The sequence below is a fragment of the Narcine bancroftii genome, chromosome 2 (genome assembly GCF_036971445.1).
Source record: "Narcine bancroftii isolate sNarBan1 chromosome 2, sNarBan1.hap1, whole genome shotgun sequence".
NCBI classification, from domain to species: Eukaryota; Metazoa; Chordata; class Chondrichthyes; order Torpediniformes; family Narcinidae; genus Narcine; species Narcine bancroftii.
In genome coordinates this window covers 60,184,835-60,202,648 of record NC_091470.1, presented here as the reverse complement: position 1 = coordinate 60,202,648, position 17,814 = coordinate 60,184,835, and the positions used below count along the sequence as shown (strand labels likewise).

The window sequence follows — 17,814 nt, the reverse complement described above, 5'->3', positions numbered from 1 at the left end:
TGTTAAAGGGGTTAAAAGCTTATCTGAAAAATCTTTAAAGTATTCAATTCAAAAGCCATCTGGCCCCGGAACTTTAATGTTCTGTAGAGACTTCATAGTGCGAATAACCTCTTCTTCAGATATATCAGCATCAAGACAATCTTTGTCCTTAGGCAGATTTAATGAGTTCATGAAACGTGTTGCATTGGTGTTTTCTATAGTGATCTGCTTGTATAGTATTGTCATAAAACTTCCTAAATTCTTGATTTTTGTTCTGAGACTTAATGAGGGATCTGCCTTCATCCATAACAATAGATTGGATAAATCTATCTGTCTCTTCCGTTTTTATTTACTTATTAGTTTTGTTTCTGAATTCGTAATAGTTAGTTCTGGCCATATCTGTCTCAGCTTACTTGTACATAAATGATTATATTGGATCCGTTAAAGCCAATGTATTAACTAAACCATCACTTTTAGTAGAAGCATATTCATGTTCAAGATTTCTGATCTCTTCCTCTACAGATACAAGAGTTTTCCTCTTTTTTCTTATGTACACTATACGACTTGTCCTTTCATATATGCTTTTAAAGCCTCCTATATGTTAGCGTGGGAAGAAGAATTTGAATTGGTTTCCGTAAATAAATCAATGTGGCTGTTCATAAATCTGAGAAATTCAGGATCATTAAGCATACATGTTTTAAATCTCCAACTATAAGTCATCTTTATTGGATTTATTACAAGCTCTCGTTTTAGTAAAATGGGATTCTCACTGTAAGGGATAGTATAAGCAGGAGGGACTGAATGGTCAGTTAAAATTAAAAATGTCACACAAATCACAGTCCAGTGATAATTCGATATATTGGAAGAACTGAGAAAGGTTTGTCAGTCTGTTCCAGAATTCAATACATTTGTAAAGACATTGTGATTTTGCAAAAGGGAGAACCATTCTGGCTGCTGAAGAGAAGACAGTTTTTTGAAGCAGCTCTTGTGGCCAGCCATTTTTATGGAATTCAGAGCAAAGCATACTCCATGAATAACTGAGCCTTTTCTGTGGATTGACTTGTGCCAGGAGGGTCTTTTGGAAAGTAAAGTGCTTTATTTTGATTGTGACTAACAGTGAAGTTCACTTGGAGAGACTGCTTCATTTTAAGTGTGACTACCATTGAAGATACACGGAGAGACCGGTGACAGGGTCTTGGAAGCTTCGTGGAGGCCGCCCAGTTTGAGTCTTGCCTACAAAAGGATCATGAGTATTATGACCACAGTTCGTGTGGATGGACATTTCTTTAAAGGCAACGCAAGAGGTAGTCATGAATCTGTAGCAGTCACACCTCCAGTCTTCCCATCTGGGCATCAAATTTCAAAGGCCTACACTTCAACACTGAATTTGAAAGACTGAACTTTGAAGTAACTTTGTAGATTATGGCCAGGACTGGACTGTAATGGTTTGGATATATCTCTCTTTCACACACACCCACCACACCCCACCCCAGACAGCTGCGCATAGCTGGGGATAGATTTAGTGATAAGGATAGTTTAAAAGTTAAGACTATAGTTTAAAAGTTGGAAATAAAATTAGTGTTTTAAAATTAAACACTGTCTGGTTCATTGACTATTGCTGCTAGTAATGTTCGGTTTGTATCAGATTATGATCAGAAAGTATAGCCAGTAGATAGGAGTATTCAGTAAACCTGGATAGCATACTATTGGATATTACAAATATTAATTCTAGAATAGGAGCCATGGATGTTTGAAAAGAATGAAAATCCCTTTACATTTGGATTAAGATGACGTCAAATATCATATAACCAGAAATCCTTCATGCCCTGCTCCAGAACCTTGCTGCCCTTGAACAATTAAAAGATCTTGGTGTGGATTGATCCATTGTTGGGTCTAGGACCACACTAAAGTCACCACCAACCAGACAGTGGTCCAAAGCTGTCATAAGTTTTAAAACCAAATACCATAAATATATGTGTATAATGCAAAAAAAAAAATCCCCCCATTTCCCCTCAAAACTAGGGGGGGGGGGGGGGGGGTCGCATTATACACGAGAGTAAAATAAAAAAAATTTCTGCAGGCGAGCGGTAGTCGGCAGCGCGACTCAGGTGACTGGCCAGGCGAGCGGTAGTTGGCAGCGCAACTCAGACAGATGGCAGAGCAGGCGAGCGGACTAGTCAATCCTTAAAGAAAATTTTAAAAATAGATACCTCAGAGCATAAAAACAGAGCGAGAACTAGAAGTGAGTAATTAAAAAACAGAACCATACCACATTCTCGTTTAAGACCCACCTGTTAAAGACCCCTAAACATCCCCAGGGAGGTAGGCTACTCTATCTACATATACAAGAGTTTTCAACAGTTACAAAAAAATACAAGGAGCATTAAACCACATTAATTAAGAATTCTGGGTTCTACAACTTCTAAACAAGCACAATCAAAGCTTAGGAGCATGTACATTAAACATGGTAAAGCAACATGAATAGAACTTAGATAATAACATATGCAAAAGTTTAGTGAAAGGAACATCACAAATCAAAAATATCCTGAGGCACTAGTGTGAGACAGTGTTAAGTCAAAAATTAAGAAGATGTATTTTCCATAATAGCCAGGTGGGAAAGAATCCGTATTGTGAAACTTATTCATGTCCTGATATCAGGATCACAGCGGTCCATCCAATGATCACTAAGGTAAATGTCATTCTATGTATAGAGTGCATAAGCATCACGATGACCCGTCCGTTGTGCACGGATCAAGAAGTCTATTAGTCATTTTTGTCGATAGATTTCAAAACTTCACCACTGCAACAGGAGTAACCAACCACTTGATGACTTTATGCATAACCTGAAGTTTAGCTGGATAATGCAGGGAATAGTCGATGGCTCTCTACTGCAGGTTCAAAGTTCTTAACCTCTTTGAAGGTATCCTTAAGACATTGCAATCTGGGGCTACAATCAGGAAATATGTGAATCCTATTATTTTCATAGTGAATCTCTCCTTTTTGCCTGGCAGGTGGATAATCTTCTCCTTGTTCTTAAAGTTGAGGAGCTTCGCGATTATAGGTCTCGGTTTCCGTGAGTCGTCATGCGGCGGTCTCTCTCGCAGGTGATGGGAGCAGGAAAGTTTTTGACACCAAAGATTTCTGATAGGATTCACTCCAAAAATTGAGCTGCATCGTGCATGACCTTCAGCTTTCCCAGGGAGATTAAGTGTCTGAATATTATTCTGCCTACTCCTATTTTCCAAGTCATCCATCCACCTTGTCTTTTAACAACTGCACCTCCTTCTTCAATTCCTTGACGTGCGTGGTGACTTCTATTAAGCTGATAATGCAGATTCTATTTTAATCAGTGAGGATGGGACATCAGTTATCTTGATGTTGATTCACGTTGATATTTCTTCCTTGCTTTCCCGAATGGTCGTCATGACTATCTTGAAGGAACGCTTTCCTCTTTTTCCAAACCCAATTGCCATATTTTCCAAAATATGATGGTCTGGTTGTTCCTTCAGTTAAAAATATTTTTTTTTGCTCCTAAGATTAGACCACGACATGCACTAGTAGCAATTGAGATTTGTTTTGAAAATTTTAGGAATGCAGTTTAACAATAACACAGCAAAATAAAAGATAACCACTGAGGCACTCTCAGGGAGCAAATGTTTACATGTCTTTCCTTGTTTTTGCCTCACGTGACCGCCCAGCCAAAGCTAGCTCTTTATTATTATTTAAGAAGAAAGGAGTATGTGAAACTTAAACTAGAAGTGAACATTGCTGGACTTCCATTTTGGATTATTGCACCTTTTCATCTCCTTACAAATATGCTAATTCACAAAGCACACTTGAATTTACTTTTTTTCTCAATTTCTTACAAGCTGACTCCCATTTCCTCTTGCATTTTAAATAGCCTGTTAAACACAAAAAAATAAAGCAAAGAATCTTTTGTGCCAATGTAAATGCATGCCAAATAAATAGCTGAAGAAAAATTGGGCACTTACAGGGAACAAGGTGTCAGAATTGAAAGTTCATGGCATACCTTTATTCACATACATATGGTTATGCACGTCCAAGTGAAGAATGGGTTTGTATGATGCAAGTGTAATGTGTTCTTGCAAATTCCTAAAATATCACTGAACAGATTTCAAAATGTATACCATTCAAGAGAAAAATACTCGAGGAGAGAAAAGGCAAGTGAAGAACATTTAAAATAAAACTACATACAATGGCAGATTACTATATTGCAAGATTCAAAGCTTTCTTCAAGTAGGTATACAAAACAAAATCAGATCATACGACTTAAAAAATTCTTCAAATTTGAAACTTTGCATACAAAGAAGGATAGGTGGCAGTGGTCCTGGATATCAGTTAAGGTTTTTGACAAGTTTTAATTCAATGTTTAGTATTTTTATAGAGCTATGATTAATTTTATTGAAATTATCCCATGGCATACATAAACATCTTTCCATCAGTAACAAGTAATGGATCACAATCCTCACTGGGTTTAAAAGCAGCAAGTCAAAATAAACTCTAATTTCAGAAACAAAGGCAAAAATCAATATTGGCAATAAACTCACATCAAAGCAAGTGTTTTGTATTTAATGATATAAACAGTGTTCATGTACTACACAGAATCTTAAAGTAATAAATCATAGAGATAAAAATGAAAGCCATATCAAACTAAAGACAAGAGAGATTAGTCTCATCATAATTGTATGAAAATATTATTAAGTATATCACATCCAGTTAAGTAATCACCACATAAACTAAGTGCATGCAAATGGACTCTGAAGATAAATTTAAAAAAAGCTTTGTTACCAAGTATTGGATTAAATAAGCTGGTCTCTCTTGAAAAATTGGGAAATATGTGAGGCAGATAGTACTTCTTGAAATTTGCAAATAAGAATGCAAATCCTTTCTCCTGATTTCCTTTGTCTTTCCATTCTAATCCTTTCGCCTGCGAACAAATATACAAATTGCATAATTTCTTTAATCTCATCAATATACAAATTTAATACACACAGACTATAATAGAAAAGAGAATCCTCAAAACCCACCAATGCTCTCAAGCATATATAGTACACGATTTTCATTAAATAATAACCTTTCTAGTCATATCATAAGAGAGGGCAGCACATAATTTTGTAAAGATATGGGTGAAATTTGCCCTAAATTTGTCAAACTACAGTAACATTTCAGAATTTCACATAAAAATTGCATACATATGGCTTTTTTCCACATTACAAACTGGATTGAAAAAAATAATCAGTGAGAGGATCAGCTGTATATACCCAAATTGTTGAGAAAGCTTTGGAATCTAGAGTCAGTAAATTACAGATTCTCTTTTCTTCTCTTTGGCTTGGCTTCGCGGACGAAGATTTATGGAGGGGTATGTCCACGTCTGCTGCAGGCAGATTCAATGCTAGCATAAAAGGCTGTCCTTATGGTAATCTCTTCCTAATGTTAATTGGTGACAGGTAATCACAAGAGTTTAGCAACCTTAATGCAAACTTATCAACAGCCAAATCAGAAGGGGCAATAAAAAAGTGAAGAATTAAAAAAAAAACTTTGAAAGCATTGACAAGGCAGAAACTAAAATAACAAAATGTTCATACAAATTGAAAAGATAATTTGCAATATAGAAAAGAATTACCACCAAATACATAGCATGTGATTTTTTTTTTGAAGATTCAGTTTTGCCAGCAGATTTTATTATGATTATTTAGACATCATGCAAGCACAAGATAAAGGGTATGTTATACCATGCCTAATTTAATGGCTATTTCTTGGTTGTGATGGAAAAGCAGAATAATGAAGAGGACTGATGACTCAGTCATTGACAGTGCCTTAAGTTTTTCCACATTAAACTATGCAAGTGTAGTGATTCTATAGTTGCTGTCAGTTTTACTATGTGGTGAGGCAGAATGCAGCTAGTTTTTGTTGACATTACATGAAATCCAGGCATCAATTTTTTTTACTAAAAAAGGCCAAAAAATTAAGTATTGTCCAGCAAGGAAATAGTGAATGATTTTGGTGAAGTTTGAAGTTATATGCAATTATTTAAAATCATATTACAGATTCGAGATGGAGTGGACTGATAAAAATGGCTTATTTTTTGCAAATACTACAACAAACTACAGTTAATTTTTAAAACCACCATTGTATAATTTCAGACTCCACATATTTGGGATATGAATAGAAATCTAATGGAGAGGGGGGTTCTTAAAGCTAGCACATTTCTGCAAATTTTGCCCTTAGATTACTGGTACATAGTATCCAAAGTAGAAGGCTCAGATCCAAATATTTCCTTCGATACACACTTTTGGAATGTACCTGACTACAGGTACACATTTCCTCCCAATCACTGCATTCTACAGTACAAACCAACCAACTTACAGGCCAACATTTTATTTGGATTTGTTGGCACACATTTGGAATTTCTCAGAACAGACACCAGCAACTTTTGTGGCTCCTATGCAAATAAAGGAATTCCAAACTTTTAGGCTGATCGCCAATGGCAATTTACACCCTGCTACTAGAATGAAGGCAGAGTGCTTTTGGATAATGTGCCAGGTTGGATCAAGTGCAATGTTTGTGAAGTCACTGCTTTTAATAAAGATTTGGGGATTGCATAGAAGGAAGGAATAGATAAAGTAAATTAAGAGAAAACATATTGTAAATACTTTCACATCAGGAGATTGCAGTCAGTAGCCTTCATGTACATTTATTTTATTAAATTATTTGTCCTTCATTTAATTGTTCAATTATATGAAATGTGTTTTTAGGTCATATTAATATTTACTGAAATTGTTAAAATGCTTTTGAGGGACATTCAAAGACATTAAAAAAAATTAACACTGGTCAGAGCTGGAGAAGATAGGTTTATGAGTATGGAGAATATAGTTACATGTGCAGGCTACAGGTCCAAGTGTGTACATTTTGGGCCATTGTTTCAAAGACTTGCAATAAGAAATGCACCAAATTACAAACACCAATATATCCAAAAATATGGGGGACCTGACCATACATGTACATTTTAGTTCTCTGTATTAATACAAGACAATGAAGATTAAAAAAAAACAACTTCCCAATAGAATAAAGCTTTGATTCTCAAGCATTGTAATTTACTTATGACCAACACTCATAGATATCAGGGATACATGTTCCTACAAATGGCTTCTGTATCTATATTGATATCTGATCAAAAAAAATCCAAGAGTTAGTTTAGTAGTAGAAGCAATATGCACTTGGCCCCCTAACAGGGTTAGTCAGGTTAGTACAATAAAATGTCTACCTGGATTACCATATATTTTAGCAGAGCATCAAGAAAGTAGCTTGTAAGATCATCCTGTCCTTTATCTCCTGATTGTGGGGGTACAAGAGGAGTGATTTCTTCTGGAGTGACTTGAGCTGTCAGGCAAATATAAAAGAACAACACTAATCATGTGCCCCAAATTTTTCTGTGTATATTTAAAGGCCAAGAATATCAAGTGTCCTAATTCTCAGACCAGAAAATCTAACTTTAAAAACACACTTACTATCAATGTTTATTGACTAACATGCTAACAGCAGTAAAAACACCACATTAATAACTGGATAATTAATTTGTTATATACTACTCTCAGTAAATAAATGCTCTGTGGTATATATCAGTTTTCCTCTCCAATCTTGCCAGCCAGTTACTTTGGCCTTACTTCAGAATGATCATGAAACAGCTTCTTCTAAATCCAATGCAGTTACATTATGATCAACAATATACACTAACAATATGATATGTCCCAAGATCTTCTGCAAACTTTAAAAAAATGTCAATAAATGACGCACGTATATAACAGGAAACCAAAAAAAATTACAAATTTTAAGGCATAACAGGGACAAGAGACCATGAGAATTAGAAAGCTTATAGACAGAAAACAATTTTTTATGTTAATTCCTGGATTTATCTGTAGATTTAGTGGTTGATTGCAAATAAAAGTATTAATGATTTCATCTTTTAGCAGACCAATTAAGTATAAATTTGTATGTGCTACTTAATTTCACAATACCTTCCATCACTTTGCTGATGACTTAGACTACATCACTGGACTGCAAAGGCTACGTTAGATTAGTTGACCTTTGGACCAGTTTCCACAATGTTTGATTGACATTACTAGGTAACTACAGTATACTGATACGTGACAAAATGTATTAGTTCTAGAGCGCAAGTGAGATGTTAAAGTCCCATTGCCTTTGTTGCATCCTGAGCTCACAGTCATTTCTTTAAATCATGAGAAACCAACCAGTGACTGAAAACCAGCTTTTGTAATAGAGGGTGCCTCAGAAGTAAAAATACATTCAAAGCTTCTGAAGATGTTGGAAAAGATATTATATACACAGTCACTGTACAGGTGCTCCCCTACTTACGATGATGGTCCAACTTATGATTTTTCAAAGCTATGATGGTTCGAATCTGTATTTTCAATTTAAAATTCCAATCTATTCCTGTGCTTGCGATATGCGGTACACTACTCTCTCGCAGTGCTGGACGATGGCAGCAATCGCGGGAGAGTATCATAAAGCATACTCCCTTGCGATGCTGACTCAACCACCCTCGCAGTCTCGCGAATGAGTGCACTGGAAACACATCAAAAATAGTAGGTGTGGTATTCTTTTTCAACGTATGATGGGTTTGCCGGAACACAACCCCATCATAAGTTGAGGAGCACCTGTATTGTAATCTCTTTACATCCTCTTCATAGTTTACCTTTACATCTAACCTTTTCTCATAAGAAAACATGGAAGCATTTCACTTAGCACCCTCTTAAATCATTGCAACAAACTAAAAGCATCCAATGCCCAAGCAGTGAATTCCAATGTATTTCTACTACATTTTCTAAATACAAACCAAACTTTAAGCAGTATTCTTACCTCAGTCCCAATTTTACAAAGTCTATTTTTTATGTAATAACATCAAGCTTAAAGCTTTTAAAATATCTAAACATCCTACATCCACCATCTTTCTTCTCATTACACTCAGAAATGCCATTGTATTTTCATGAATCAATGGACTAAAAATTACCTTTTAAAGATCAGATCAGAGAAATGGTGCTAATGGATGGTTCTCTTTTAATTATATTATATTCTCAAATAATATTTAAATTTCTCATTTACATGAGATGATCCCATTATTTCAAGAATTATTTTTTATGTTTTCTTTCATGACTGGATACAGAAAAATCAAATGCAAAAGATGCAACGATTACTAGATTCTCCAAGGAACAATGAATATAAGGGCACTTTATCCAAATGGCCACAGTATTTGAAACAAGATATGTGAACTTGCAGCACAAATCAGTACAAAGGTGTATAACTGGGAATTTAATATGGAAAAAGTATTAGATAATACAGGATAGGCAGGTAGATAATGTAGATGGGGTAACACTCAAAATTAAAGATGAGATCAGGGAAATAGAGAGGGACAAGTAAAATTTAGAAAATGAATGTGTTGCCGATGTTTCAGTACCTCTTCCAGGCATTTCCTGTGGCGTTTGAAATTCTTTCAAAATTAGCTCTCATGAATAAGGACATTTTTGTGGAACAGAAAGGCAGCAAGGGTCTCGTGGAAAGATTGACCTGGGATTATAGTCTGGGTGGATTACGAATGCTGGACTTTAAGAAATATTATTGGGCAGCCCAGTCGAGATACATCGCCTCATATCACCTCACTCTTCGGGTTGGCGGGGAGGGAGAAGGTGTACCATCTTGGGCACAAATTGGCCTGCATGTGGTAGATGAGAAGTTAGCAGTGGACTTTATTTATAAGTGGGACACTAAATTGTTTTCTGGAAAAACAAGCAGCTCCATACTGAAACAAATAATTTCTATCTGGAATAAGATCACCCAATAGTTAGGAATCAAAGTGAGGCTGTCTCAAAAAAAAAACCCCTGACTCCAAAAAGACTAACACCATTGACAGTGGGTAACAAGATCCCGGACACTGGCATAATGGTGTCAGGTGCGTAGAGGACAGTTAGAAGCAGTGGCGGATAATGTTGTTTGAACAATTCAGGAACAAATATAATCTATCAAATAAGACAGTGCACTGCTACCTTCAGATTAAGATCTTTTTTGTAGGATGTTATGTCGAAGTATTGCCCTACCAGAGTGCAATGATATAAAGGCCTTGATTTGAAGGGGGGGGGGGGGGCACACAGAAGTTTATCTCGGCAATGTATTTCATGCTCCAAGCAGAAGGACCAAAACCAGTTAGTCATAAGTCAAGGCGGAGGTGGGAGTCAGACTTAGGAATATCGATTGATGAGAACAGCTGGCCCGACTTATATCGGACCAGTATGACCGCAATTATTAATGCGCAGTACAGGCTGCTACGATACAACTTCTTGCACCAGCTATACCTGACACCACAAAAATTGAACGGATCTAAACCAGAACTATCAGACCCATGCTTCAGATGACGCATTGAGACAGGAACCTTTGTGCACACAACATGGACATATACCAAAATGAGACCTTTCTGGGTGGAACTGGGTTAAACCCTAGAAAAAATTATAGGTAAAGAATTCCACAGAACCCAGTTATTTCTGTTCGGAAATATAATAGACATAAGACTCACGATGAATTTGTCAAATTTCAAATTCAATTCGTAATGATCGCATTAGCAGTGGCCAGGAAGTACATAGCGGTTACCTGGAAGTCTGACTCCTGTCTGAGTATTGCATGCTGGAATACAGAAATGCAAAACTGTGTTCCCTTGGAGAAATTCACTTACAACTTAAGAAAAGAGTACGACACTTTCATAAAAATTTGGCAACCATACCTAAATTCCATAGGAACACAATTATAGAGAGGTCTTTTGTGTCTTCTGCCTTACCTTCCTCGTCACCCCCTCAATTGGGGGGGGGGGGGCGTGCATCCTATTTCAACTAGGAAAAGTCACGAGAAGAAAAACAGCCTGAGCACTGTCTGCCGAGATGTGACAAACCCATAAACCCCCGTTATATATTTTATACCTTTGTAGCGAATATATTAAATGTTATGTGTAATTGTGTTTGGTTGAGTATTAGGTGTTAAATGTGGAGAGTAAGGCAGGGTGGGGGGAGGGAAGGAAAAAGCTTGAATTCTATAGGAAAAATTTTCTTGTATAAAATTGACAATTGTAAATTGCAACTGGCATTGATATTGTTAATGTTAACATTGACAATGTTGATAACTGAGTTTGTCTGGAAAATTAAATATTCAAAAAATGTGTGATGACTAATTGAAGGACTGGAGCAGCATGCATTCGTTACAGAACAAGAAATTATGTCAGTTATAAAATCAGAGAGACTTCTAAGACAAAAACTATTGTTAATGATGCGGATGTCTCAAAAGGAAACATTTGAAAAACCCATCAAGCAGAATTTCTAGTATTTGGTGCTGCATTTATCTTTTTAAGCAGAGATCAAGTTTTATTTTGGTAAGCACTGAACATTATTTTATGGAATTTTCCACGTGGCGTTATGTTGGCACTCAAAAAGCCTGCTATTGTTTGTTGTTTAATTGTTGATACAAGTATTCTGCTTAGTTCCATTATTCAAAAATCCAAAATACTTCTGATCCCAAGAATTTTGAATAAAGGGTATTCAACCTGTACTGGCAAACTATTGGCTCTAAAGGTAGATAAGGTGGAATGCATACCACTGTACTGAAAGAATTTATGGAATTTAGAGTAGAGGCATTTGTGATAATTCACCACAATTCTCTGGGCAAGACCCAGCAGATTAGAAGATAGCAAAATCATACCATATTTAAAAACAGATGTCGGCAAAAGGCAAGTAACATCTGCAGTCAGGTAAATGCTTGAAGTTATTATGAAGAAACAGTGTGACATTTAGATGGAAATTGTTGCATCAGGCAGGTGCAGTATGGATTCCAGAAGGGCAGGTGCCATTTGACAAATTTATTGAGGTTATTTGAAGATAAAACGACCGCAATGAAGGTTGTATACTTGGATTTCCATAAAAGATGTTCGATAATGTACTATATAAAAGAATTAACTATAAGATAGAAGTAATATATTAGGATGGAGAGAAGATTAATTAACCAATAGAAGGCAGAGAGTTGGGATAAATGCATGTTTTTCTGGTTGGCAATCAGTGGTCAGTGGAATGCTGCAGAGATTGGTGCTGGACTAGCAACTGGTCACGAGGCACATAAAAAATTGGGAGAAGAGGACTGAATTCATTAGAGTTTGAGGACATTGAGTGGAAGAACAAATTGTGTAGAAAATGCAAACTATGAAAGATAGATAGGATAAGTGAGAGTCTAGTGGAAGGAGTACAATGTTGGTAAATGCAAGGTCATTCATTTTGGAAGGAAAATGAGAAGATCAGATTATTATTTAAATGGTGAAATATTTCAGCATGTATTGTGCAGAGGGATGTGGGAATGCTTGTGCATGAATCACAGATGTTTAGTTTGCAGTTGTAACAGATTACCAAGGAGGAAAATTAAATGTTGTCTTTCATTGCTGGAGAAATTGAATTTAAGAGCAAGGAAGTTCTGCTGAAACTGTATATGGCACTGGTGAGGCCGTACCTGGAGTACTGTGTGCATTTCTAGTTTCATTACTTGAGTAAAGATATAATACATTTGGAGGTGATGCAAAGGAGGTTCATCAGGTTGATGCCAGAGATGAGAAGGCTACTTTATGAGGAGAGATTGAGTTGCCTGGGATTATACTCACTGGAATTCTCAAGAATGAGAGGGAATATTGTAGAAAAATATAAAATTATGCAAGAGACATACAAGATAAAAACTAAGAGTTTTTCCATTGGTATGAGAGACTAGAATTAGGAGACACAGCCTCAAAATTTGGGGGAATAGATTAATGATGGAGATAAGGAGGAACTGTTTCTCCCAGAGAATAGTGAATGCATCAAATTATCTGTCCAAGGAAACAGTCGAGGCTAGCTCATTCAATGTATTTAAAACAGTTGGATAGCTAGTTGGGGAATTATGGGTTAGAGGGAAAATCCATGGCCAGATTAGCCATAACCTTGTTGAATGATAGAGCAGGCTCTTTGGACAAGATGGCTTATACCTACATGTGAAATGTGGAACTCACTTCTTAAGGCATGTAAATGAGCACTGAAGTAAGAGCTGCAAATGAGAACATAATCATGAACTCTGTAATGGATGGAGAAGAACAGGAGGAAGATCAAATGAACATCGACTTATTGGGGCAATTTCTATGCTATACATTTTTTCTGTATTTATGTGTTGATTATTGTTGAAGAGTCTTTCAATATGGTACAAAAACTGAAATCCCCAGAATCACTCAACAGACCAAACAGAAGCAAGTCAAAATTTCAAGTGATTGACCCTTTATCACAACTGCAAAAGTATGAAAACAAGCATGTTTTAAATTGCATAAGGTTGTCTGCAATAGGTAGGAGGCCAAAATTGTCAACCTAACCATTAACAATCAGAGATAGAAAATGAAAAAAAAGTTGAAATATCTAGAAAAACTTTCATGTTTCATTGTGCATTTTAATACAATATTGCATCTCCAAACACAAAGAAGAAAGAGGCAAGTGTGAATTGATAAAACATTTGATAAATGCTTTGACATAATTACTTGAGCTTTGAATTCACAACTATAGTTGTGAATTCATTGTAATCGAAATATTAAAAAAAATAAAATGGGGAAAAGAACCAAATTTCAAAAAGATTAGCAAAGGGTCTTAAGTAATTAGCTCTTACTTTCTTGAAGGTGAATCGGAGGGTTGATTATATTATCTAGTGTTCGAGGCCCATACTCGCTTTGCAGAGCTGGAAAGCCAGGAATAAGACAGGCAAAAATCAGTAGTTGTTCGTCAGTGCAATTGTGTTGGAGTGCTTGCATCCACAACAAAAAGAGCCGCACACCTTCCCTTCGAATCTGAAATAGACAGAAAGGACATTCAATATTTTAGAAATTCAAAACTCAGGTTTTCATCCACCAGTTATTTAAAAAAATCACTGATTAAATAACCAATAAACATTTGATTAGATTATGCTCTGAATTTTAATGAAAAACTAAAATAAATGTTCCTCATGGGTCTTGAAATCTTCTATTTACATCAACTATATTTCTGCATTTAGCTTGTTCAGAAGTGTCATGATGTATGTAACAATTTGATAATGTACATTCAAACTCAGTTTTTTAATGTCACAAAACACAGACCACCAATCTCTAATAATATTATTTTCATTCCCATTATCAACACCAAAAGGACAATCATGGGATAAATATGTCAGATACAGTATATCAATGCAAACTGCATTGGGTTTCTGGACATTTCCAATCACATCTTCAAAGACTACTTAAAAAAAACATGCAAAACCTTCAGTGAGTTCCCAACATGAAGGAGTTTCTTTAAAATCAAGCCTGCAAAACAAAAGAAAAGCAAAATTTGCAAGACTGGAAACTGCAAACACAAAGTTTAAGGGCAAAATGTCCAAGCTCTCGGTCAGACTTGATAAATGCTTATAATCAAGTCTTTGGCATTTACTTGTTCATTCTTGGTGATCTTTGTACCCTGTGACATCTTTTCTTGCCACCAGGAAAAGGAGAGACCACCATACACAAAAATTGCAATCTTAAAATTCTTGCTTTCTAAATGACAAAATACTATTCATTTAAATATAATTTTTGCAATGCTCTTGTTCTTTTTTCAGAATCCAGCTTGGTTAAATATTTCAGTCAAAGATGTCTAGAACAAAGAAATTTACAAATACAGTAAATATAAATGAATTGATGTATTCAAATAATTTTCCTTCATCAGAAAAGATTCACATACCAGCACATGAATAAACAAATTTATTGCTTTGTATTAATTAGTAATCAACACTAGTGCTCTAACTAATGAACTACATTAAGAATAACATTGCTTACATTTTTAAATTTATACTTAAATGAAAGAATGTAATTTATGCTTTCATTATTAGATTCAGAGTTGTGTACATATTGGACAGAGGCAAAAGACTAAAAATATTTCCTTTTCCAAGTAATTGATTATACAAATGAATAATCAAGGAACTGTGAGGTTACCTATGCTGTGGAACTGCCACCTGGTTTGAATTCTTTCTGGAAGATGTTGCAAAATTTTCTGCAAAAGAAAAGTTTTATTTGGATCAAACTTTGCCTTTAAAGCAAAAAATGTGTTCCTAGTAACCTTACTATAAAGTTCCCACAAAAAAACATGCAGTTTTACCAATAAAAATTGCAGAGATGTGGAAGACATTTAAAAAAAACACTAAACTTAATCCAATTGCATGCAAACTGCAGAAGCAAGTAATATGCAGATTAAAAATACACAACTCAAAAGATAAATTGCATATGAGCAGGATTTTCAGAAAAACTATAAATTTACATTTGGAGCATACATTTGCAATTATGTAATAAGTGCATGTGGAAAGTGTAATGGAGTAGATAAATATTGGAGAATTTGGTAAAATTAGAGTAGGTTATGTACATACACACATTTTAAAACAGATCTTATTTGAAATACTGAAGAATTCATATTCAGTGAACTTTACAGAAACTATGGAGAATGCTATGCACATTTCACAAGTAGGTGCTAAGTGAAATGACATCATAAAATGAATAGACTACTACATGTTTTGGAATGGAGACACTCTGGCTGTTTGCAAGTATCTTTAGTGCTCACAGAAAGGTCACTCCTGGATTTTGTTTACCTAAGACAACAGCTTGAACAAGAAGGATAACTCTGGTTGTTTGCTGAAGGTGGGGGTTTTGTGGCAAGTGAGAGAGTCACATGGGCTTTCTGGCAGTCTGAGTTGGAAGTTGGAGAGAGAGAGGGGTGAAACAAGCTCTCTCAGCCAGTGTGTGTGTGTGACACTGAAAGCCAGCTGAAACAAGCAGGAGAAGCTTGTGGAAACAGAAAGCTCCAGAGTGGCGGATGGCTGGAAGTGCTATCTGTCGGATGTTTCTCTTGGAATAAGGGGAATAGAAAGGAAATCTGTGACAGCCTGAAAGAAAGAGGTTATCATCTGGAGAACCCAGATGGGGCAAGTTTCATCTGCGAGACATTGAGGTGACTAATGGTGGTACCTCAGTTGTGGAATTCCTGGAACAACAAATCTCTCTCTGCAAACCCTACAAGAACCTTCCTGAGCAGTAAACATTTACCTTTTGAGCAACAAAGCCTGGTGAACTTTATATATGTTAAATTCTGTGCACAGTATAAGAATTGCCTGCAACCAGTGAACTTGGAAGAATGAGAAGTGAGATTGAACTGTGAACCAAAGAACTTTTCTTAAATTTACACACACATCATACATGTGCGATGAGAATTAGAAGGGGGTAAATTTGGGTTAGTTAATAGAAATAAGTTAGTTTGATTCTGTTTTCATGTTTAAAGATAATTAAAAACAACTTTTGTTTAAGTAACTACTTGTCTTGGTGAATGTCTATTGCTGCTGGGTTTGGGGTTCTTTGGGGTCGTAACAAAAGAGTATATTCAAAAGTTCTATGGCATCTATACTAAAAAAATACATTGTCTATTTTGAATGATTTGGCAACCACGTATTAGCAACATTACTCTGAGCAAACAAATAATTACTATTTTAAAATTTCTTTCATCAGTGAATTCAACTTCCTAAAAAGGAGAGAATTTTACTCCTTGATTTATTTCATGGTTACACTGAATAGTTCAACTTTAATATTCCTCTTAATAGCATGAAAGAAATACTTTTAATTTAAAAAAATCAAAACCCTTAGTTTTTCAGTTAAAAAAAAACTCCAACATACTTCAGAGTTTGAGATGTTACTTACTAATAGGGACCACCTGGGTTACAAATATACTGACTAACAGAAATCTGACATTATGTGTCATCCATTTTTCAAATGCAGTGATAATATTTCATAGTACATATTTATTGATGACTGGATAAACAGCATTCTGGCTGGTTGCATCACGCTCAAAATGAGAAAAAATTTCAGAGAGTTGTTAACTCAGCCTGCAACATCACGGGTACCAGTCTTTACTCCATCGAGGACATCTACAAGAGGTAGGGTTTTAACAAAGCAGCCTCAATCCTCAAAGACTCCCACCACCCAGGCTATTCCATCTTCACTCTGCTACCATCGGGAAAAAAGCACAGGGGCCTGAAGACGAGCTCTCAGCAGCACAAGGACAGCTTCTTTCCCTCTGCCATTAGATTTCTGAATAAACAATGAACCACTGACAGTACCTTACTTTGTCTTTTTTTTCCACTATTTTATTTTATATAAATGTTTGCACTAAGATGCTGCTGCAAAACAATGAACTGTCGTTTTCATGACAAATTCTGATACGATATGTATTCCATTAGCAAGGTATAATTTCAACATTTATTCAATGAAACAAAAATATTATAGCAAGTTTATGTAGAGCGATGATATGGGCCACCATAAAAAAAAGGCTGTGACAATTGACAAGAAATTGGCAAAGCCAGTTTTGCTGCCCCAAAACTGACACCTGTGGTTCACCACTAGAAACTGGCCACCATTCAGGATATGATCCTCATATTCCAACTCTAAGCTTCCTGCCAATCAGCCAATGCTCTACCCATGCTAGTATATTTCCTGTATACTCTTATTTTGTTAATTAGCCTCATGTGTGGCATCTTGTCAAATGCCTTCTGAAAATCCAAGTACTCAACATCTACTGCATCTCTCTTATGCAGCCAGCTTGTCACTTCCTCAAAGAATTCCAATATGTTTATCAAGCAAGATTTTCCCTTAAGGAAACCATACTATGTATGGGTGCTCTTTTCAGGCCCATATTTACAAAATTTTGGTTTGCATGTATGGTTGAC

At 35.8% G+C, this 17,814-nt stretch overlaps 1 protein-coding gene across 10 annotated transcripts in view; it reads right to left on the bottom strand.

The window, feature by feature from the left end:
- Nucleotides 1-17,814, bottom strand: part of ralgapa1 (Ral GTPase activating protein catalytic subunit alpha 1) — a 251,767-nt gene that overhangs the window by 189,413 nt on the left and 44,540 nt on the right. For 7 of the 10 annotated variants that reach the window (XM_069916813.1, XM_069916822.1, XM_069916815.1 and 4 more), the window contains exons 4-8: nucleotides 15,044-15,101; nucleotides 14,337-14,380; nucleotides 13,714-13,891; nucleotides 7,265-7,380; nucleotides 4,789-4,927 (exon numbers count right to left, since the gene is read on the bottom strand). In XM_069916813.1, coding sequence (XP_069772914.1) covers nucleotides 4,789-4,927; nucleotides 7,265-7,380; nucleotides 13,714-13,891; nucleotides 14,337-14,380; nucleotides 15,044-15,101 — 535 coding nt within the window. The remainder of the gene's footprint in view (nucleotides 1-4,788; nucleotides 4,928-7,264; nucleotides 7,381-13,713; nucleotides 13,892-14,336; nucleotides 14,381-15,043; nucleotides 15,102-17,814) is intronic. The other 3 variants (XM_069916818.1, XM_069916819.1, XM_069916812.1) reach the window with 2 other exon arrangements.